This window comes from Dermochelys coriacea, chromosome 8 (genome assembly GCF_009764565.3).
Source record: "Dermochelys coriacea isolate rDerCor1 chromosome 8, rDerCor1.pri.v4, whole genome shotgun sequence".
Classification (NCBI taxonomy): domain Eukaryota; kingdom Metazoa; phylum Chordata; order Testudines; family Dermochelyidae; genus Dermochelys; species Dermochelys coriacea.
Window position 1 is genome coordinate 50,288,119 of NC_050075.1, and position 23,278 is coordinate 50,311,396.

Consider the following 23,278-nt stretch of genomic DNA (forward strand, 5'->3'; position numbering starts at 1 on the left):
AAGAAAATTACTTACTTTATGCTAACTGGAAGTTCTTAGAGGTATGTGTGGTCCTTACCTATATTCCACTGTGGACACAGTCATGTGCTCCATGTGCCCGGAGATGAAGAATTTTTGAAAGCATTGTCCATTGGTCCATGCATGCACCTTCACTCTCCTCTCATGCCTCCAGCCCAGGAGATAAAACAACAGAGCAGAAAAAAAGAAAAAGTACTTGTGGCACCTTAGAGACTAAAATTTATTTGAGCATAAGCTTTCGTGAGCTACAGCTCACTTCATTGGATGCATTTGGTGGAAAATAGTGGGGAGATTTATATACACACAGAGAGAACATGAAACAATGGGTTTTATCATACACACTGTAAGGAGAGTGATCACTTAAGATGAGCCATCACCAGCAGCAGAGGGGGGAAGGAGGAAAACCTTTCATGGTGACAAGCAAGGTAGGCTATTTCCAGCAGTTAACAAGAACCTCTGAGGAACAGTGGGGGGTGGGGTGGGGTGGGGGGGAGAAATAACATGGGGAAATAGTTTTACTTTGTGTAATGACTCATCCATTCCCAGTCTCTATTCAAGCCTAAGTTAATTGTATCCAGTTTGCAAATTAATTCCAATTCAGCAGTCTCTCGTTGGAGTCTGTTTTTGAAGGTTTTTTTGTTGAAGGATAGCCACTCTAAGGTCTGTAATCGAGTGACCGGAGAGACTGAAGTGTTCTCCAACTGGTTTTTGAATGTTATAATTCTTGACATCTGATTTGTGTCCATTTATTCTTTTACATAGAGACTGTCCAGTTTGACCTATGTACATGGCGGAGGGGCATTGCTGGCACATGATGGCATATATCACATTGGTAGATGCACAGGTGAACAAGCCTCTGATAGTGTCCCCTGAATAGATATGTGGACAGAATTGGCAACAGGCTTTGTTGCAAGGATAGGTTCCTGGGTTAGTGGTTCTGTTGTGTAGTGTGTGGTTGCTGGTGAGTATTTGCTTCAGGTTGGGGGGCTGTCTGTAAGCAAGGACTGGCCTGTCTCCCAAGATCTGTGAGAGTGATGGGTCGTCCTTCAGGATAGGTTGTAGATCCTTGATGATGCGTTGGAGAGGTTTTAGTTGGGGGCTGAAGGGGATGGCTAGTGGCGTTCTGGTATTTTCTTTGTTGGGCCTGTCCTGTAGTAGGTGACTTCTGGGTACTCTTCTGGCTCTGTCAATCTGTTTCTTCACTTCAGCAGGTGGGTATTGTAGTTGTAAGAATGCATGATAGAGATCTTGTAGGTGTTTGTCTCTGTCTGAGGGGTTGGAGCAAATGCGGTTATATCGTAGAGCTTGGCTGTAGACAACGGATCGTGTGGTATGATCTGGATGAAAGCTAGAGGCATGTAGGTAGGAATAGCGGTCAGTAGGTTTCCGATATAGGGTGGTGTTTATGTGACCATCGCGTATTAGCACCGTAGTGTCCAGGAAGAGGATCTCGTGTGGACTGGTCCAGGCTGAGGTTGATGGTGGGATGGAAATTACAGACCTGAGGGTGGCTATACTTCAACAAAAAAGCTTCAAAAACAGACTCCAATGAGAGACAGCTGAATTGGAATTAATTTGCAAACTGGATACAATTAACTTAGGCTTGAATAGAGACTGGGAATGGATGAGTCATTACACAAAGTAAAACTATTTCCCCATGTTATTTCTCCCCCCCCACCCCACCCCCCACTGTTCCTCAGATGTTCTTGTTAACTGCTGGAAATAGCCTACCTTGCTTGTCACCATGAAAGGTTTTCCTCCTTTCCCCCCCCTGCTGCTGGTGATGGCTCATCTTAAGTGATCACTCTCTTTACAGTGTGTATGATAAAACCCATCGTTTCATGTTCTCTGTGTGTATATAAATCTCCCCACTGTATTTTCCACCAAATGCATCCAATGAAGTTAGCTGTAGCTCACGAAAGCTTATGCTCTAATAAATTTGTTAGTCTCTAAGGTGCCACAAGTACTCCTTTTCTTTTTGCGAATACAGACTAACACAGCTGCTACTCTGAAACAGAGCAGACAAAGTGCCTCTCCAATTCCTTCTGTATGGTCAATCCAAGAATGAGCCGAAGCAGAGGGGAAGAGAGCAGGTAGTGGAATGCAGACAGGGACCACACATCTAGAAGAATCTTCAGTTACAGTAAGGTAACTTTCTCTTCTCCTTCAAGAACTGGCCCCTAGGTGTATTCCACTGTGAGTGACTGACAAGCACTACTCAAGGAGGAGGATGCAGGTCACAGAGCCGTTTGAAAGACCACTGTCCCAAAAGGCACATCAACGGAGGAGAAAATTGTCTCACAAATGTGCAGACGGAACTCTACAAAGTTGCTTTGCAAATGTAAAGTAAAGGTAGCAATACCATTAACGTTGCCTGTGCTCCTATACAAGGAGCCCTCACCTCCTGAGGGGGAGGAAGATGTGACAGCTGATCGAGTGAGATACAGCCTGAGATCCATTTAGAGATCCTCAGAGGATATAGCTTGACCTCAGACTCTTTCGGCTAAGGCGATAAAAAGTCTTGGTGATTTTCTGATTGGCTATGTCCTTTGCAGGTAAAAGGCTAAAGATTGTCGCATTTCAAGGGAATGAAGTCTCCTCTCTTCGTCATATGCTTCTGGTTCAGGAAAAAACAGGAAAGTGAATTGACTGGTTTAGTTGAAACTCCAACTACTTTGGGGGTGAACTTAGGATGTAAACACAATGAAATTGTGTCTCTAGGGAATATAGTGTAAGGTGGATCTGCCAACAAGTGCTCTGAGCACCCCCACACAGCTGCGGTGATGGCTACCAGGAATGCAACATTCATCGATAGGAGAGATATGGAACATGCAGCTAGTGGTTCAAAGGGAGACATAGTGAGCACCAAAAGAACAAGGGTTAAGTCCCATTGAGGAGAAGGTTTCCTTACTGGTGGAAAGGTTCTGATTAGATCCTTTCAGAATCTAGTAGTCAGTGGGTCAGTGAAAACTGAGCTACCATGTGAAGGTGGGTGGTATGTACTGACTGCTGCCAGGTGGACCATAAATCTTGACGTTTGTAAAGCTTTTGATACGGTCTCGCATGACTTTCTCAAACTAGGGAAATGCAAAGATGGAGCCACTATAAGGTGGGTGCAAAACTGGTTGGAAAACCATTCCCAGAGAAGTTAGTTATCAGTGGTTCACAGTCATGCTGGCAGGGCATAATGAGTGGGGTCCTGCAGGGATCTGTTCTGGGTCCGGTTCTGTTCACAATCTTCATCAATGATTTAGATAATGGTATAGAGAGAGTATACTTATAAAGTTAATGGACAATATCAAGCTGGGAGAGGTTGCAAGTGCTTTGGAGGATAGGATTAGAATTCAAAATGATCTGGACAAACTGGAGAAATAGTCTGAAGTAAATAGGATGAAATTCAACAACAACAAATGCAAAGTACTCCATTTAGGAAGGAACAATCAGTTGCACACATACAAAATGGGAAATTACTGCCTAGGAAGGAGTACTGTGGAAAGGGATCTGAGAGTCATAGTGGACCCAAGCTAAATATGAATCAACAGTGTAATGCTGTTGCAAAAAAAGGGAACATCCTTCTGGGATGTATTAGCAGGAGTGTTGTAAGCAAGACACGAGAAGTAATTCTTCCGCTCTACTCCACGCTAATTAGGCCTCAACTGGAGTATTGTGGGCACCACATATCAAGAAAGATGTGGACAAATTGGAGAAAGTCCAGAGAACAACAACAACAAAAATGATTAAAGGTCTAGAAAACATGACCCATGAGGGAAGACTGAAAAAAATTGGGTTTATTTAGTCTGGAAAAGAGAAGACAGACGGGACGTGATAACAGTTTTCAAGTACATAAAAGGTTGTTACAAGGAGGAGGGAAAATAATTGTTGTTCTTAACCTCTGAGGATAGGACAAGAAGCAATGGGCTAAAATTGCAGCAAAGGAGCTTTAGGTTGGACATTAAGAAAAACTTGCTAACTGTCAGGGGGTTAAGCACTGGAATAAATTGCCTAAGAAGGCTGTGGAATCTCCATCACTGGAGATTTTTAAGAGCAGGTTAGACAAACACCGGTCAGGGATGGTCTAGATAATACTTAGTCCTGCCACGAGTGCAGGGGACTGGACAAGATGACCTCTCAAGGTCTCTATCATAGAATCATATGACTGGAAGAGTTAATAGAAAGACTAGCTGTTTTGAGGGAAAGATGACAGTCCAGAATAAGCGGGGATACTCCCAGCTTTTGGGATATACTTTTTTTTTTGTGCCCACAAAGAGAAATGCTTCAACTTGGCTAAGTAGCATTTTCTAGTGGACTCTTTTCTTGTATTAGTAAGGATGGTTTGCACTGCTTGATAGCATAAACATTCTTGATGCCCATTCAAAATCCAGGCCTTGGGACAGAGTGCTGGAGCGCTGGGATGCTTGATTCCATCTTTCACCTGGGTCAGCAGACTGGAAAAGACTGAATGTTGATTGACCACCAAGACAACATACTCAGGGACCAAAATTGTGGGGTCAGTTATGGACGATGAGGATGACGCATACCTTTTACTGACTAATTTTCTTTAAGACAAAGAATGGTAAGGTAGGGAATACAAAGTTCAGATAGTCGGTCTGACCACAGATGGAGAGCATCAGCCTGAGAATGATGTGCTAGGGCTCCTCTGGAAGAATATGTGTTGCACTTTCTCTTCATTGAGAGGTGAACATGTTCCCATGGAGCAAAATCATTGTTCACTAGTGAGTCATGCAACTCCCTCAGCAGACACTTTGCTATCAACCATGAGTGGGAGTCAGCCACCACAATTTGATTCCCAGGAAAGTAAGCTACCGACAGGGTGATTTGATTGTTGATGCACCAGTTGCACAGAGTGACCACTTCTGCATACAGGGGAATGGCTCTCACTCTGTGCTTTTTGATATAAAAGGACAGTTGTTATACTGTCTGACATTATGAGGATAGGGTGATCCTGAATGAATAGGAGAAAGGCTCTGCAAGCCTCTTAGTCCATAATTCCAAAATGTTAATGTACATCCTGGCTTCTCGGGCTGTCCAAGTACCCTACAACATGCAGCTGTCCATGTGAGCTCCCCAGTCTCAAAGGGAGGCATTTAATGATCATCCTATCTGGTGAGGAGGAAAGGAAGGGAATGCCCATGCATACCCGCTGAGGCTTCTTCCACCGCAATAGAGATGATTTTATTTTGGTGGAAACAAGTTACTATGGTGCTCATGGACTGTTTGGTGGGTCCATGGTTTGAAGACATGCTTGCAGACAATGAAGATAGAATCTGGTGAATGGCATGGCATAAGTACATGAAGCCATATATCCCAATAGAGAAATTCTGATTAGTGTTCAAGAATTGCTCATGATCTCATCTATGAGGTCATTCATCACCTGGAACAAATCCATTGGCAGATTGCCATGACTGAATTGAGGGACCCTCTGATCAAGTCTGAAGTCTGCATTGGAGTGAGGACAGACTTTTCTGAATTTACAATGACCCCTAGGGGAGACAAGAATTGACACATTGACGTTGGCAACTCATAGGCACCTTGGCAATGAGAAGCTAGCCGTCAAGGTAGGGGAAGCCACAATGTTTGATATTGGCCACTACTAGTAAGATAACCTTGGTAAAGACCCTGAGAATGGTTGTGAGGCCAAAGAGGTGCACTCTATCAAAAATGGTTGGGGCCGACCATGAATCTGAGAAAACATCCGAGCGTGGGGTCAATGTCCATGTGAAAGTGCCAGCCCTTCATATTGAGAGCTATAAACAACATGTCTTTTTCCAGGGATGGGATTATAAATGCCAGTGTGACTATGAAAAATTTCAGTTTGCAAATAAAGAAGTTAAGAATGCAGAGATTGAGGATGGGTCTCCAGCTGCTCTTCCTTTTTGGGTACTAGGAAGTATGTTGAGTAAAAACCCTTTCCTTGGTACTAAGTACCTGCTCTATTGCTCCTTGCAGTAAGAGGGCTTCTGCCTCTTGTTTGTGAATCTCCTCATGAGAAAAGCCCCTGAAAAGGTACGAGAATTGGGACTTTGGAGGGGTCAGGGATGCAAATTTGATTGCATAGCCAGAATGGATGACTATTAGTTCTCACATGTGCCCATTGTTATTGTACTCCAGTTGTGGGAAAAGTGCTAAATGAGCTCCAAAGGGTGTGTGGGAATCAGCAGGTGGTGGCATCACTGGTTTGCAGCACTCCAAATCCATCAAAAATATTACTTAGATGGGGGCTAGGTTAGTGAGGAGGATATTGTCACAGAATGTGTGGGAAAATGGGACTTCTGAACCCTTTTGCTTCTTATGGGGTGGCTCATAAGGCCACTGGAGGTAAAATTATTGATCCACCAGTCTTGGCTTGTATGGCTGCCTGTGGAATTCTCTCTTTGGGGCAGGTGCATATACTCCCAGAGAGCAGAAGGCAGCCCTATAGTCCTTTGTAATGCACATGGACTTGTGTCTTTTGGTTAAAAAGATGAGTTTCATCAAAGGGCAGGTCCCTCCATGGTGTTCTGGACCTCCCTGGGCTACTCTGAATAATGAAACCACAATTCATGTCACATCACAATGGCAATAGCCATTGCTCTTGAAGATGCATCTGCTACATCTACTGTGATTGAAGACAACCAACTTGCCTTCCTCAATGAGAGCCTGGAATTGAGCTCTATCCTGTTGCAGAAGTTAGACAATGAGTGCCACGAATTAGGAATAGTTCAGGTGATCATAACGGGCCATCAGTGCTTGTTGACCGGATATTCTGAACTGAAGGCTAGTAGAAGTGAGGATTTTCCTTCCCAATAAATCAAGTAGTTTACCCTCTCTCAAATGAAGTAGATTTACAGTGATCCTGTCTAGATCCCTCCGTGGCAGCCTGGACAACAAGAGAGTTAGGAATACAATTCAAAAGAAAAATTCCACTCCTCTGGCTAGGACAAATTAACATTTTGCTGCCCTTTAGGGGTAAGGGCACAAGTGGCTGGGGAATGCCAGATTGTTCTATCTGGTTCCAAAATATCTTCATTAACAGGAAGTGCTATTTGGCTGGATCTGGAGGATTAGAGGATGTCTAGGAGTTTATGTAGAGGATCCCGAGCTTCCTCAAGGGAGATCTGTAGCGCTTCTGAAACCCTACGTAACAGTCCCTGGAACTGCTTACGGTCATCGACAGGGATAGAGACATTGGAATGACTGCTTCACCAGAGATGAGAATGGTCTTGTTGGTACCATCGGCACCACTGGCTCTGGCTCAATCTTCCTCAGGCTCAGGAGGAAGCTCTGACAATCCGTTTGGAGGGGAGATGTGGACAAACTGTAGAGCACTGTGTCGATTCTGTGGGATGGTACAGGTGCCAAAGTCCCCAATATGGCCAGTAAGCCAGCTCAAAGGGTGGTTGTAAAGGTCCCCATGGCATTCCGAGGCAGTTGCTGAGGTGGAGGCTGGTTCCAGACTGCTCTGGGTCTCTGATGGAGTGGACTCCCCACACTAGCCTTGAAAGAGCTGAATTAGGCCAGGTGGGCCAAATCAGCTAATTAGGCTGCAAGCAGGGGAGCCTTAGGCTATAAGGACGCCATGATTGGGAACAGGCTTACCTGTGCAGGAAGAGGAGGGGGCTGTATAAAACCAGGTAGCTGTCTGCAGACAGGGGGCTGCTGGGAAAAGCTGCAGTCACTCCCTGAGTGGAACAAGTTGGAAGCTCTCAAACCCAGAAAAGAAAGCCTCCCAGGGAAACAGCAGCAAGAAGTGGAACTGTACAAACTGTGGCTGCTTGTTTAGGGTCCCTGGGCTGGAACCCATTGCAAAGGGTGGGCCTGGGTTCTTTTATCAGCCACTGTGGAGTAGCAAGGGTGTTGGAGACACCAGCCAGACAGCAAGTCTGGAAAAAAACTGAATTCCCTGGAAGGGGAGGACTTTACTGACCTGGCCAGAGGGCCAAGCCACAGAGAGAAAGCTTCAGTCCTGGGAGTGAGCAGGGTAGCAGAGCAAGACAGATAGGAGAAGAGAACATCACAAGGAGAGTGCAAGTGGGTAGAGCTAATCCCCATGACAGCCAGCAGGGGGTGCTGCTCACAGTGAGTGGACCCCATGACAGTCTCCCTTTTCTGGAAAGACACGCCTCAGAGGAGGAGACTGGTTCATCGGGTGGTTCAGAGTCTCCCAAGAAAGGACCGATTCTGGATCTATCAGGGTACAGACAGTTCCGCTGGAGGGAAACCATGACTGGATGATGGAATGGGAGACAGACTCCTCCCACAAGATGCATCTTCCAGTGGAGTCAGGTCCTCCCTCGTGAGGGAAGGACCTGTTGGCAATGGAGACTGGGGATCTGGGAGACCAAAGATGTCATCAAGTGGAGCATAATTCTTTGCTCTCTCTGGAGCGTGCGGGGTCTTGCCTGCCTGAACCAACTGAGCCAGAGCAGTTACAATTTGCTCCAAAGTCAGGCAAGGTAGAACTATTACTGTCAGTAGCTGAGGCACCTAATGGTGCCTTTTTGTCTGTGCCATCAGTTCCCAGTGTTTAGGTTTAGTTGGTACCAGAGGCACCATTGCTTCCAGCACGCGGTCTGATAGCAACAGAACCCTGGATTTGTGGGTTTTCTTGTCATAACCCAAGACTTTGGACATGCTAAGTACCCTCATGGGCTGAGCAGAAAGACTTGCTCAACTTAGGCAGGGTAGTATCTGACTTATTTGGAGTAGACTTGGAGGATTTGCTTCATGGTTATGAGGATGCTCCCTGCCTTCTTGACAAGTCTCTCAACAGAGGATCTGTTGGAGTAGATTCCCTCGCTCTCAAGTCAAACCTTGTGGCAGGAGGTACACTCCTTGCTGAATCAGGCAGATATATGGGGGGAGAAGAGGGAGGTATTTTGAAGCCTGGAAGCACAACGGGATATGGGGGAGCAGAGTGGAGAGTTACTTAACTAAACTAAAATTAGAGAGTAAACTATTTACAGACTGAAGAATAAAGGAAGACAAAGCTCTTGGCACACTGGAGGATCCAACCCAGGCCAAGTGGCGTTAAGAAAGAACTGGAGAGTCCACTCTGCCCTCTATCTCCTCGGTTGGAGTCATGAGGAGAGTGAGGGTGCATGAGCAGAAGAACGGACGCAGCTTTCAAGAATTCACCGACTCCCCACAGTGGAATACACATCAGGACCATCATTCAAAGAAGGTCGTGTATTCTCCTTTAATCTTATAAGCCTTAGCCAAGAGAGCTTGTCAGACATTTCCCTTTCCTTTGCTGCGCTTTCACATTTGTATAGTGCTGTAGTAGTTTCTAGAAATAGAGAGGGGTTACAATTTTATTTTGTCTGCCCTCCCAGAGATATAGGGGCTCCTTGTACTATTAGGGCAGCTACTACTACTACTGATTTTAAAACGCAAGTTCTTGTACCTTCTATGGGTTGCTACCAGTCACAGACTAGCTAACCCCACATCTATGAGTTACCAACACAATTGTTTCCCAGCTCCTAAGCTGTCAGAATTCTAGACTGCTTCTGCTCACTTGTGCTATCAGCCAACTCATCAGGAAGGTCCTAATATATAGGCACTTAACCTCTGTGTTTTAGTGTCATACAGTCTAAATCCTTGTTCATTAAAATAAAAATAGTTAAAATCTATTGTTGATGGAATGCATTTAATGTTAACAAATTCATCTCAACCTCTAATCATATTTTCATTGCTCAAGATATGAGCACCATAATGCAAGAACAATCTACCTACCACTACACAGCAGGGAGAAGAAGAAAACACTGATCTCTCTCTTTTTGTAACCTTATACTCCTCCACTTCACATCCTCTTCAAAAAATTATCCTGAATACACTGCTCAGTCAAAATCAGACTCTCTGTAAAGCAGCAACATAATCAATGGACCCTGCTAAACATTAGGCAGTTCTGAACACTGCTGGAGGTCAAAGCCTAACTTAACAAGGCTGAACAAATCAATACAATCTATTAAATGACTTTAGTTGGAAATAAAGAGAATTATATTTGTATGCATATTTTGATTAAAGCAGTTAATCTTTGGTACTCAGAAACCTTACTACCATCTCTTCTCCCAAATTTTGAGAAGCTAAAAATGAAAGCAATCTACTTTTTATAAATTAATTTCAGCATGCAGCAGAAAAAGATGTCCCAGCTCTGCACGCACAATCCCCGCAACCCTGCTGTTGCCTTATCAGAGGCTGACAGCTCTATCCCTCCTGGGGTATCCCTCCTGGGGTTGTGGAATAAGCATTCTCAGATGGCCGGCTCTCAAGCAAGACAGTGCCATTTCGTCCTTATGTGTCCCATGTGTGATGTGCCATGTCATCATGCATCTACAACATTTCCTGCCTTCCACTTTTCCAAAATACTTCATTTCTACACAGCATTCAGTTCAACAAAAGCTTGGGATTAATTTGCTTTAAATTCTACAAACAAATGTGCACATTTTAGAGAGTAGTAATGCTAATGAAAATAAGAAGAATATGGAACTGATTAAAATCAGACAACACTGGAAAGCCCTGTGGAAGTTTCCATCACACAGCTCTGCCTATAAGCTACTTTGACCTGCAGTATCCTCCATGCTGTAGTACTGAACTAGTATACATCTACCTCAGTACTGACTTAAAACATCCCATTCTGTTCTGGCCCTAGGCCTCTAGAGCAGAAAATGCTAGTTTAATCAAGATGTGTGAAACTGTGGTATGGTTTCCAATTTGGACTATTGTCCATTAGACCACTAAACTTAGCCCCTCCTCTCCTTTATTTCTGACCCAAGTTAAATTTGCACTCAGGGCTTTGGAGGAGAACAGTATATCACCACACTGTGGCACCCAGCTACTCCTTCCAAAACAGCTGTATTACAGAATGGGGGGGGGAGGGTCATGATCATAAGCCATAATCCAGTTGTATTGGCATTTTTCTTAAACTCCTTGCTATATGAGAAAGCACAGCAATCTGCTAGTTAACATAATGACAATTTGCAAGTACGTGGTATACACTCAGCCACACAGGCTTGTATGTACAACAGTTAAGAATGATCCTTAGTAGCTTTCTGAGTCTATGACTGTAATGCTTTTAGCCTACATGACAGGAAATACTTACGCAGAGACAATTTCTTCTCCACTCACAAACTTTGCATAGGAGACTGCCTTGCGATGCCCTTTGAACACCATGATTGGCTGCTTAGTGTTGCGAAGATCATAGTAGTGAACACAGTGATCTAGAGACAAACAGGGAAGAGGGAGTAAAGAGGCAGACCTTGTTAGGAGGCAATGATATTTGTGATAATCACTCTCTTATGTCTAATCAATCAATCAGTTCAAAATAAGAGACGTGACACAATGTCACAAGACACTAAAGTAGAGGAAGAAGCACAGAAATCCAGTCTAAGGTTTTCCTGACTCTGTCCTAGGTGAAGCTTCTTAGCAAACAGTCTGAACTGGATTTAGATAGGCTGAAGACTCAGTCTGCTGCTGAACTTGGAAATGGACTCTAGCATATTACACTTCTGCTTCCTCTCTCTCCCACCTTCCCTCCAACTTCATTTCAAATCAAGAGAGAATTGGCATTTTGGCTAAGGAGGGAAAGCAGACTAGATATTAGCTTCTTTTAAGAACTATTTCAGATGTACTGCATGGCCATAACCACATAAAAGGAATCACTACACAAGTAACACTACATTTTAAAATTTCTGTGCAGCTAAATGTCAATTCTCAGAAAAAGTAGGGAAAAACCCAACTCACCCAAACCCAACAACACACCAAACATTCTCTTCAGTCCAACAAGATCAATCAACTCCTTCCTTCCCCATTTTTCTATTATTTATGCTGAGCTTTATTTAACCAATGACCGGTATTATTAAAAACGGGGGAAAAGAAGGATGGGGAGAGAAGAGGTTATACATAGGTTGAAACTGAATCAAAAATCCCATTCCCACATAGATATGTGATAGATCTAGAGCTCAAATGAAAACTTAGGTTGATCCTCCTCTCATCATCCTCCCAACAAACCAAACCTCCCCCCCCAAAAAACACCCCAAACCCCAAAACTGGGGTTTATTACAAAGAGTAAATTTAAATGGATTTTAATGCCAATAGTTAGAGACATTCAACAACAACAACATTGCGTGTTCACTTGGAATTTCAACACAATATTCAGTCTTAAAAATGATACCCAGTTTGTCTGGAAATCTAAGTGGTTAGAGAGAAAACTGGATTTAAACCTATTAGGTTAAAGTTATAAAACTGCTATTGAACAAGCAAAGGCAGCTTTTCACCTGGCTAAGCACATAAATCATTTGTCTGGGGCTAGAGAGATGGTTCTGTCAAGCACAGCTTCAGTAAAATAAGAAACAGGTGACGCGTCATTTTATACCCAACATCCTTTATGATTCGTTTTCTCTCTGTACATCAACATGGAAAGAGTATTTTGGTAAAAGGAGAGGTTTCCTTATCTTTTTCAAACCACATCCTCTTGTCCATGTATATCGCAAATGCTCAAAAGTAGTCACTTTGTGTGATTTCCACCACATAGCTGCTTGACAAGATTCCAGTGCAATCCCTGCTGTGCTGAAATTCAACCATTGCACCCACCACCGCTGGGATTCAAAACCATTTGAAAGACTGCCTTTGGCAGCTCTCTCTCTCAAGAACTATTGTTTCTACTACAACCAAAGATTAGCCTGCTATCCATCAAAACCCCAGGTAATTTCTTCAGTTTTAATACTGTAGTCTGCTTCTGAATGAAATGATGCACCAAGCTCACTCAGTATGGGAGAAACTTTCAAAGGTGCCTAGCAGAATTAAGTGCTCAAGTCCCATTAATGGGATTTGGGGCCTAACTCCCTTTGGCTCCTTCGAAAAATCCCAGCCTAAATATGATAAGTGTTCTGTATTCTGGCAAACATGCATGATTTGGCAACTCTGAAACACTGAATTGGCTGCAGTTACTTTAAGTTGGATGGTTCCAACAGGTCTTTCATTAGGAACTTGTTACTGTATAAGCCATTTAAAAGCTATTTTTATTTGGAATTAGCTTCCTCTCCAGCTGGACAGTCATCTAAACAGAAGATTCCTTCTGAGTGCTCCAGATTTCATACTTTAGGTGGTGATAGGAGAGGTGTGGGTGGGGAGGGAAATGGAATAAGCAGCTGGATTAATGTAGATGGGAGGTTGCATCCATTTGCACAGATAATATGTGAAGTTGCACTTACCTTCTAAACACTGCAGTAAACAATCCAAGTGGCCCCAGCACAATGCGCCTATCTGTGCTGGCAGGATAATCAATCACTGTCTGCTTGGATCAGTGAAAGTCCAAGGGAACAGGAAAGCCACAGGGTTCTAAAATTAGCCACTTAATTATTAATTGCTTATTTCGGCAGTGACAGTATTTGTGCCCAACCAAGGTTTTTTTTTTATGAAACTGAAGTAGCTATTTTTAAGCTGATATATCAGGACTAAAGCTCATTGCATTCATTAAAATCAGAACAGGTGGTCACATTTTACAATTAAAGAGACTCTCTTTTAGGCCATATGGACCTTCACAAAACAAGAAAAAAAAAATGCCATCTGCTAAGAAAGCAGAGATCTTTAAAACCAAGCAAAATGAGAAAAATAAGAATTTCTGATATTCCAGCAGAAGCCTCTCCCATTGAACTATAATGAACTGAGATTGTCCACAACTGGCAAAATTTCTGGCATTCCCCTCTATTTTGGGTTAGACATTACTGAACTTTCTGTAACACTTCTAAACAAGAAAGCCAAATACAGCACCCCAAAACACTGAATATTCCCTCTCCTCGCACACATCCCTTCAAAAACTCCGCCTGTGTCCCTTAAAATCACACTGTAATACCTCAGTTTTCCATACAGCTCTATAAAATACACTTCAGTTCTGACCTGCAGCACCCTCTGCTATTTGCCTTTAGTTTTTTCCTTAGCCACAAACATTGTAATTACACAGTTTCTCTGTGGAATTTTGCCACAATACTGCGATGTGCATGAACACAAAGGTTTTGCTCCAGACCAGCAGACTTACTTACATCAATTTCAACTCTGAATCCACTTTTCTACCATCAAAGCCTTATGCTGAATGCCACTCAAATGCCAAGCTTATTTCTTATGCAGTCTGATTTGCCTGAGATATACAAATGCTGTGCCCTATTCTGGGTTAAAATTATATGGTTGATATAATAAGACACTAATAATTTCTGTTAACTTGCATGTTACTGGAAGCAGCTCCCCTGCTGTTCACTTCTAAAAATGCTTCAGGTTTTTTGAGCCAGGTCACACTATACACAACAGTTTTCCTTTAATTGCCTCAGAAGGCAAAAAGAGCATCCAAGATCAACTACAGTTATTGGAAAAGTCCCAGACTCCAGTTCATTGTATTAAATAATGTTTCTTCAAAGTGCTCAAAGACAGTCTATTCCCTTTTGAGGTAGACTATGTTTTGGGCTTTGAGGTATAAGTGACATCTAACCAAGAAGTGTCTCTCTCCACCACAAAACTTCTGACCACAAAGTGCATGATATTTATCAATCAGTGGTGACCTTAGAAGCAGTTTCTTTTGTAATACGGGTTAGAGAAGAATGGGTAATGTAGGGCAGTTTTGTACATTAGCCTGGATTCTGGAACAGCTAGAGTAGTGAAACACACAAACTGAAGACCAGAACAATTGATCTCTCCAGCCATCCAGAAACTCTAGGTAATGCTCACTTTCCACATCAATTACTTTATCACTTCCACCATTAGCACTTCTAATACAGCATTAGCTAAACATTGGACAAGTGCAAGCCTTTCCTCTCAGTCTGCCATTTCTGGAAATGTTGGAAGAATTCAAACTACTTTTCAATTATTTATGCACATTATAAATCCACTTCAAGAAGCAATAAGCAATTGTTTATTTAAATTGTTTTTCAAAGTTATTTACGGTTAAGTATACATTAAGTCGGCAGTTAGGAATACAGGTTATGTGCAGTTTGGAGTACGTGAAGTCAGACAGGTGAAATGTAAATTCAAGAAAATACATAGGTTTGTGGAGAGAGTCATAGGGTAGGATCTCTCCTAGTATGCAAGGAGCAGAGGTTTGGAGTGGAGCAAAGTTAGCTGCAATTTTCATGTATGGTGGGTCGACAATATAGTGTTTTAGTTCATGCTCTAGGCAGCTGCCTTACTGTGCTTGAAGTATGACGTAATTGGTCTGTTAGAACCTTTCTGTTCTCAAAGCACTCTTTGGACTGTGATTTGTACCATATTTGCATATGGTTGCCAATTTCCTTCTATGCAAGAACCACATTACATTTTTAACTACGGTCTGGATCTACAAAGGTAGGGCCATACACGGCTCTGGATCCACAGCAGTTTCTCCCACTGAAACAATTGAAGTTTGGTCAGAGACAGAATATCGCTCTTATGTGGTAACTTTTAGTTAGAGAAAGTACTGCTGCATTCTGCTTCAAACAATGGAGTACTACCTATCTGCTCTTTATTTGCTCATTTGCACATTACCCAATTTACACAGACGATAGCAACTGGGCACCTAAAGGTAATTCCAAATAATGTGTCAAATTTAAATCTAAGGATTAGCACCCCTTAAGTCATAATTAAGTCAGGGCCTTGATAATTACCCCAAGTGGGCAAGAACCAGTCCATGGGCTGGTTGACCCCTCTGGTATGAGTTTCATTTGCAACCCACAGTATAGCATCACGTCTTTCCTAGCAGATATTAATATTTTGAATATCTCTGCTTTTCTGATTATACATAAATGGGGCTTTTATTATACCATATGCTCCCACACCCCACCTCACCCTCCCAGACTATCGGGCCAGGTAATTAGAATACATGGATTGGAGAAAGGTGCCCAAAATGTGTATCTGGCAATGCATCAGCTCAGAGTCCCTTCAGAAGTGACTGGAGGTGGTAGGCTTTTTACTCCCCCAGAATAAATCTGGACATGAATGCCCAGCACACACACAACTGAGAAGCAGAATCTTGAAGTGATACAGCATATTCTTAACAAATTTTACTCGGTGGTAAAACCAGTGGGTACGCAGTCATGCCACTGTCAAATCTGAAGAGTTGAGAAAGCTGAGGTTCTGACTAAACACCGCACTGCAGATGCTTCTAGATGGAAACTGGTGATAATCCTCCCATGGGAAAGCAAGCTCTAATTTAATGGATTTTTGCTGAACAGGCACAAAATGATGGACTAGCAGAATTTGAATATCAGTACAAATTGGCCAAATGCTCATGTTAGCAGGCAGGCCTAGCATGAATGCCATATTGCTTGATAAAAAAGGGAAATTTAAATGCTTAGAGGTAACATCCCTGGCTGGAATAAAAATAGCAACAAAAATTAGGGGCATAGATGTAATTTCATGACCCTCCAACAGATTTTTGAAGCTTCCTCCCTTATGTTATTGACAAGAATAAGGGAAGAAAAGCCATCTCCCGATTCTGATAAAAACAAAACAATACATTGAAGATATGGCATAGTACGTAAGACGCCTTTGTCTTGATGGAAACCTAAATAGGGGACATGTAAGCACGGGCTAGTATCTCAGAAACCTGACATGCAAAAGCAATTGCTACTAGAAACAGAAGCTTAAAAGAAGAGATACCAACATTGTTCTGAGACTTGTAGGAATATTTATGAAAAAATTAAGGAGCAGTTAGGGAAGCTGCTTGGACCTCTTCTTTCCCCTGGTAGAAACTGGGATCCTAATCTCCAATGCCCATACAAAGAGAAGGGGAGGACTGGTCCCAGAAAAGATGCCTTCCTAGGTCACCTAGGACTCTTAATGAACTTGGTGAGTCCTAGGACCTGGACTGTCTTCCTAGGATGATCCTTCTCCTCTTCTTCTCCTTACTCTCACATTCCCTCTCTCCCCTGCCACTACCACCTCCTCCTCCTGCCCCTTTGGCTTCTCCTCGCCTGCAGACTGCACGAGGAGGGTCTAATAGGAGGCAAGTCTCAGTGACTGTCAGTGGGTTTGGGACACTGGATTAATTGCTCAAACCACAAGCTTCCTGTTGCACTCTAACTGCCCCATGTGAACCCTGCTGGTGCACTCCAGGTACCTACAACATTGGTACATACTCAATACCTACAATTTTAAGGAGATCATCTGAATTGGTCTGAGGCTGCAATTCAGGAGACTGAAGAACTGCAAAGAAAAGTAATGTGAGAATCCACTGAGAAAGATTACAAAGTTAAACCGATTTACCATCACTAATACTGACACGTTCCTTGAGAGACAAGTGTTTTGAGTGTTGTGGCAAAGGTCATTATAGCTGCGTTCAATTTAGTTGGGAAGCAAAGGGCTTTTTAACAGTGAGAGTATTAAACAGAACACTTATACTGAGGCGGAGGAACAGATTCAACTTTTTAAACAAACACACCATGGTATTTTCCCCCTTGCAACATGACAATAGTCACATGACTGGGAGAGAACAGAGATAAAACTACATCGCACCAATGTCTGCCTGTACGCATATAATTATTAGGAGCCACCAATGGAATTGGGAGAGTTTAGTTATGCACCTTTCATTTCTCCTAGCCCTGCCTTCTCCTTAGGACAACAGTACAAGGAATTTTACTCTAGCATAGCCATCTTCATTACAGGCATCACTTAATGTTTATGAAACTACATTAATATCCAAGTTGCCTTCTTCTGTACTAGCAGAAACAGTCACAAATACAAGAACTTATTTTCTGCAACTAAAAACAGAAAACTTATTTGATTTATCTGCTGTATTTCACTTCTATTTTTACACCGAGTTTCCTCACTTTGTATTAAGAGGACAGTCTGCCTGTGAATAACAATTTTCTTTCACCTAATGGGACTCCTAGCAATCTTTTCTAGAAGTGAAACCCTAGTGATACAGCTGTGAACTGGAACAAAGTTCTTGTTCTGTATTTCTCAAGTACACCTGAAATGACTTGGTATATTGGGTTCACTGTGCATTTCTTATGTCCCTTGTCTATATATTGACCAGTTTCACAAACATCAAACCCATAGTCCAATGAGCTCTTAAGTATTGTTTCAGAACGGTTGCTCCAGCTGCTTAACAATGGTTACCCAATAAGGGGCATTGAAGTGGGATAACGCAACGAAAGCAAGTTTTCACTTCAGGCTGACTCTCCCAGGTGCTGTGCTGGTATCTGACAGCCCAAAGTCCATATAAGAGCTGCATAACTCAAGGTTTCTTTGGATTTATTTTCCCTGTTGCCTAGGTCTGAAAATGTGACAACTAAGGAAACCATAGAATTGCCAGAGTTTTCAATATGGTTGAGTTACATTAAATAAGTCTGGCCACTGAATCCTTGGCAGTGCCATCAGAGCTAACAACTGGCACATGGCTCCTGAGAAGCTCACGACCAGGACAGCAGGGTGTTACAGGCTAGCAGTTTTGTTCTTTGACAGAACTCTGTGGGGATAACTGCACAGCACTTACCTGCAACACATGCCTTGCTTCATTCAATGGTTTTTGTTTCTTTCACTAGCATCAAATTCACTGCATTTTTTTTTTAAGTTTGGCTCAACATTAGCATTTCATTATATAGCTGTATCTCCCTCTGCTGAGTAGATGAAGGGAAAAGCAGCCTTGTTGGGAACTGCCAGACTGGTTTTTAACCTTTGCATTTGATAGGCTCCCTATGGCTTGAGGTTACTGATGACATTCATCAGGCTATAGATAATGATCTTTACCCACTGGGGACATTTTTTATTGACTGTCTAAAGCTTTTGACACAGCAGCCCTTAAAATCTCCACTAAATAATTTATCTCATATTAAGAGGAAAAAGAGACATACAGCATTAGAGATCTTAATCTGCTGGGGCAAGGGCTCAGATGGGAAGGGGAAAGAAATGTAAGGTTTTTGTGTGGAATTCTTGTGAATCTTTGACCGGATCTGCAGAGGATTCTCATATAAAAAGACAATTCAAAGATTGATTTCTTGTCAGATAGACAGTCAGGTTGTCTGGAGTGTCTCACAAACGTGGGTGCAAACCTAAGGGCAGACAGTTACAAACCAGGGCACAAACCCCAAACTGGTTTCATGTTCTATAATTAGATTTCACCAACCAAGTATCAAGTGTGAATTCTTCAAGAACTGTAACAGCCTTAATGTGGACTCCTAGATAGTCCCCTTTGGTCTATCTTGCCACTCACGCAAGCCTGCCTTTGTGACGGATGGTCCCTTATACCAAAAATCACAATATTCAGGTTACTCCTAATCCCAAAGGGCCAGTCACTTATCCCAGGTTAATTGTAGGTTAGATATCTTACCAAAGACAATGCTTGTAGCCAATCCTGTAACTAACTAAACGTTAACTAGGAAAAAGAAATTAGTTATTTACAAGGTTAAAGCAGATAAATATATATACACAAATAAGTTACAGATTTAAGTTCCAAAAGGTGATAGTAGCTGCTACATATGCACACTTTATATTGTGACAGGGTCGGGCCAGATGGCTATAGGAGAGTAATAGAAGGCAGATACATTAGCCCCAGGCTAAGTAGGTCCCTTTTCCCTGGGTAAGGTAACAGGGAAGGTACCAGAACAATCAGGAACCTTCTGGAGACAATTAAGACAGGCTGATTAGAACAACTGCAGCCAATCAAGAAGCTGCTAGAATCAATTAAGGAAGGCTAATCAGGGCACCCAAGTTTTAAAAAGGAGCTCATTTCAGTTTGTGGTGTGTGTGTGAGGAGTTGGGAGCAAGAGGCACTAGGAGCTGAGAGTGAGAACGCGGACTGTTGGAGGACTGAGGTGTACAAGCATCAGACACCAGGAGGAAGGCCCTATGGTAAGGATAAAGAAGGTATTGGGAGGAAGCCATGGGGAAGTAGCCCAGGGAATTGTAGCTGTCGCACAGCTGTTCCAGGAGGCACTCTAGACAGCTGCATTCCACAGGGCCCTGGGCTGGAACCTGGAGTAGAGGGCGGGCCCAGGTTCCCAACAAATCCTCCCAACTCCTGGTCAGACACAGGAGGAGTTGACCTGGACTGTGGGTTCAGAAAAACGGCCAAGCTGAGGGCTGCTGTGAAGCTCCAAGGTAAGCAAATCCACCAATAAGCACAAGACCCACCAAGGTAGAGCAGGAACTTTGTCACAATATGTTCTTTAGGGCTAACTAAACTCAGCAGCTTGGGGATCCCTTGCTTATACTTAGACATATTGCCCTCTCCGAATTCTAAATAGCATAGTGATACTTTTTCTTGACAGGGTGGTTGAGTCTGTAGCTGGTTGATTAGGTCTACCATAGCCTTGAATCTCTTCTGTGGTAGATATACTCTGGCTGATGTGGAATCTATACAGCCACCATGAACTCTATTCTCTGGTTTGGGTAAAGTGATGACTTTTCTTTGTTGATCCTAAGACTTAGCATGGTGAAGAGACATAGAATTAGGTGAATGGAATGGCTCATCTGCAGCATTGAACTTTTTCAAGATGTGTTAGCCGTCACAGTTCGATTCTTGGATCCCATGTCATCTTAGATGAGCTGCTACATATCAATAGCTCATGAGAGGGGTCGCTGAAGAAGGGAGGGGAAAGGAGATGAGAAAAATCTATGCTTCATTTTACCAGATGCCAGGGAGCATGACCTAGGTCTGCATTCACTGTGGAAACAGTGTTTTCCTTCCCTTCTTGGGCTGGTCAGAGGACGACTTCACTTTTCTGATGTTCTCAGTTAATGAAGGTTGTCACTTAAAAGTCAGCAGCAACTCACGGGAGCATTATCTGAGGAAGCCTATTCAGGCCTAATAGGCCCTTTCCACAGGTAACAAGGAGGCTCTCATTGAGCTCTCCAGGACAAAGAGTTTAAGACAAGCCTCGCTCTACCTATGTCCTCTTGGAGATAGAGCAACAGATTGAGTATCTAACAGAGATATGCCTCTCTCAAAGGCATTAAGTGGAACAGCTGCATAATAGAAGGGCCAACTTTTGAATCCCAAGGGACTTGTTTTGGGGTAGCAATAAATCCCAGTACCAGGGAAGTAACTAACAAATAAGAGGTTTAATATCTAGCCAACTGGAGGGGGAAAAAAAAGGAGAAACGATGATTGCTTTACTACCTACACACACAATGGTATCAAAACCACAGCACACAAAGAGGAAACTGCAAGGGCTCCATTTCTCAGCCATGGAAGATAAAAAGGAACCAAGGGATGGTTCTGCCCACACTACCTTTTATGCCCTTGGAGAGGGAGGCACAAGGGCATCCACTGTGCAGGCATGGGCCCAACATACAAGCTCACATATAAGAAAAAATTACCAAGATAATGCACATATTTATGTAAGGTAAAACAATTTACCACAGTCTGCAATGTAATTAGAGATTGTATCAAAGCATATATGAGGGGGCATATTTACAGCTGCACATGGAACCTTAGTTTTGACATTTCCTGATATTTGGCTGTCTAACCATGTAACTTTCAGGAAATGTTCTCAACCCTGTTTTTAGTGCGGAATTCTAGTAGAATCATCTTCCCTTAGAATTCTTATTATGCTTGAGTGCTCAGATAGCGATAAAAATCTCTATAAAATATAGATATAATCTGTAGTAAACTAACTCTAGCATCAGCATATTGCACACTCAGGGGCCACAGGCTTTACTAGCTCTGAGCTAAGATTCAGTGAAATGCAGCAAATGGTACACATTAAAAAGGTCTAAATGGTATTGCACCGGAATAAGGCACTGGAGGAGTTAATTTGGGCCTAAGCAGCAGCCTATATAGCATAGTATTATGGTACTAAAAATATGATGTGTTGAAGCATTACAGAAGGTGCCATCCCATCAAGCAATTCCTTTGAGTAAATTGCTGAAAGACTTCCAAATGAAACTGCTGCCCTGGGAACTCCTAAAGTGGGAAAGCATTTTTCTCTCTAAGGGATACAGCAATTTGAAAAAGATGAATCTAGACTTGCCTTTTCTATTCTTGAATAACGAGGTTCATTTCAATTTTAATAATTGTGACGATGGCTAAATGACTTCAACTAAACTAAGAAAATGTTCAGGAAAAGAGTATTTAAGCAAAACAATTAACATATCAACTTCTGCTAATGACAGTTTTATCCTTTTCTCTGGATAATCAAATGAAGCTTTTCAAACTGATTTTATCACTCCACCCACTACTGAAGAGCAGCAACTTCTGGGATGAAATCTAGCAACTGTTTAACATTTCTCTCAACAGTTACACAATAGTTGTGTGTGACTCTTATGTTTAAGGGTCTGTCCCATTGTGCATTTTAGTTTGGATAATCTAATTAACTTCTCCAAACCTGATCATGAACTCTGTGAGGCTCAAAAGCTTGTCCCTTCCAAAAAAAGGGTCCAATAAAAGATATTACCTCACCTACCTTGTCTTATACCCCGAGAACAACACAGATACAACACTGTAAACACAACAGTTAGGAGAAAAACACTATCCAGCTGAAATTAGTGTTTTTTTTTTTAAACTAGGAGGAACATAATTACACAAACTTCACTACTCTACTCTTCTGAAGAGTTTTTCACATGATCACAAGAGGTGACTACCTTTACCAAATCAGGTTTCAGAGTAGCAGCCCTGTTAGTCTCTATTCGCAAAAAGAAAAGGAGTATTTGTGGCATCTTAGAGACTAACAATTTCATTTGAGTATAAGCTTTCGTGAGCTACAGCTCACTTCATCGGATCCACTGAATGTATCCGATGAAGTGAGCTGTAGCTCACAAAAACTTATGCTCCAATAATTTTGTTAGTCTCTAAGGTGCCACAAGTACTCCTTTTCTTTTTACCAAATCAGTTTCCCAAATTGTTGCTGACCAAGGTAAGATTCATCTTCCGCATCATCAATGCTACTTTCTTCACCATTTGGGCTTCTCCTTCGTGGTCCTCATTTCAAGTGCTGGCTACAAATGAATCAGCTTTGCTACAAGTAAAAGATAGTACAGTATGGCTGCAGCTTGTGTTTGTTAGACTACAACTGAAATGGTTAAAAACTAGCACCATGGATTCCGACACTACTGGTGCCATAAAAAGATTTTCAGCAAGTGTGTGTCAAGGCAGCAGTAGGTGCAAAATGGCAATTGAAAGTAAGTAGAAACTTAATAATAAAGTACATTCTACAATTTACAAGAGGCAAAGACTACTAAAAATTGAAGCTTTCAGAACACTGTGCTAAGAAAAATGGACCCAGTTTACTTTTAAGAGTAAGCAATATGTTTAAATATTCAAGGCAGATTTAGGTGAAACACCACACACTTTCAGAACACA

At 42.4% G+C, this 23,278-nt stretch overlaps 1 protein-coding gene across 11 annotated transcripts in view; it reads right to left on the minus strand.

Annotated features, from left to right (window-relative positions):
- COP1 (COP1 E3 ubiquitin ligase) overlaps positions 1-23,278 on the minus strand; it is a 193,889-nt gene that overhangs the window by 44,665 nt on the left and 125,946 nt on the right. For all 11 annotated transcript variants that reach the window (XR_006283104.1, XR_006283103.1, XR_006283101.1 and 8 more), the window contains one exon: positions 11,117-11,234. Coding sequence is in view for 6 of the 11 variants with exons in the window: in XM_043520142.1 (XP_043376077.1) it covers positions 11,117-11,234 (118 nt within the window). In the remaining 5 variants the exon portion in view is untranslated. The remainder of the gene's footprint in view (positions 1-11,116; positions 11,235-23,278) is intronic.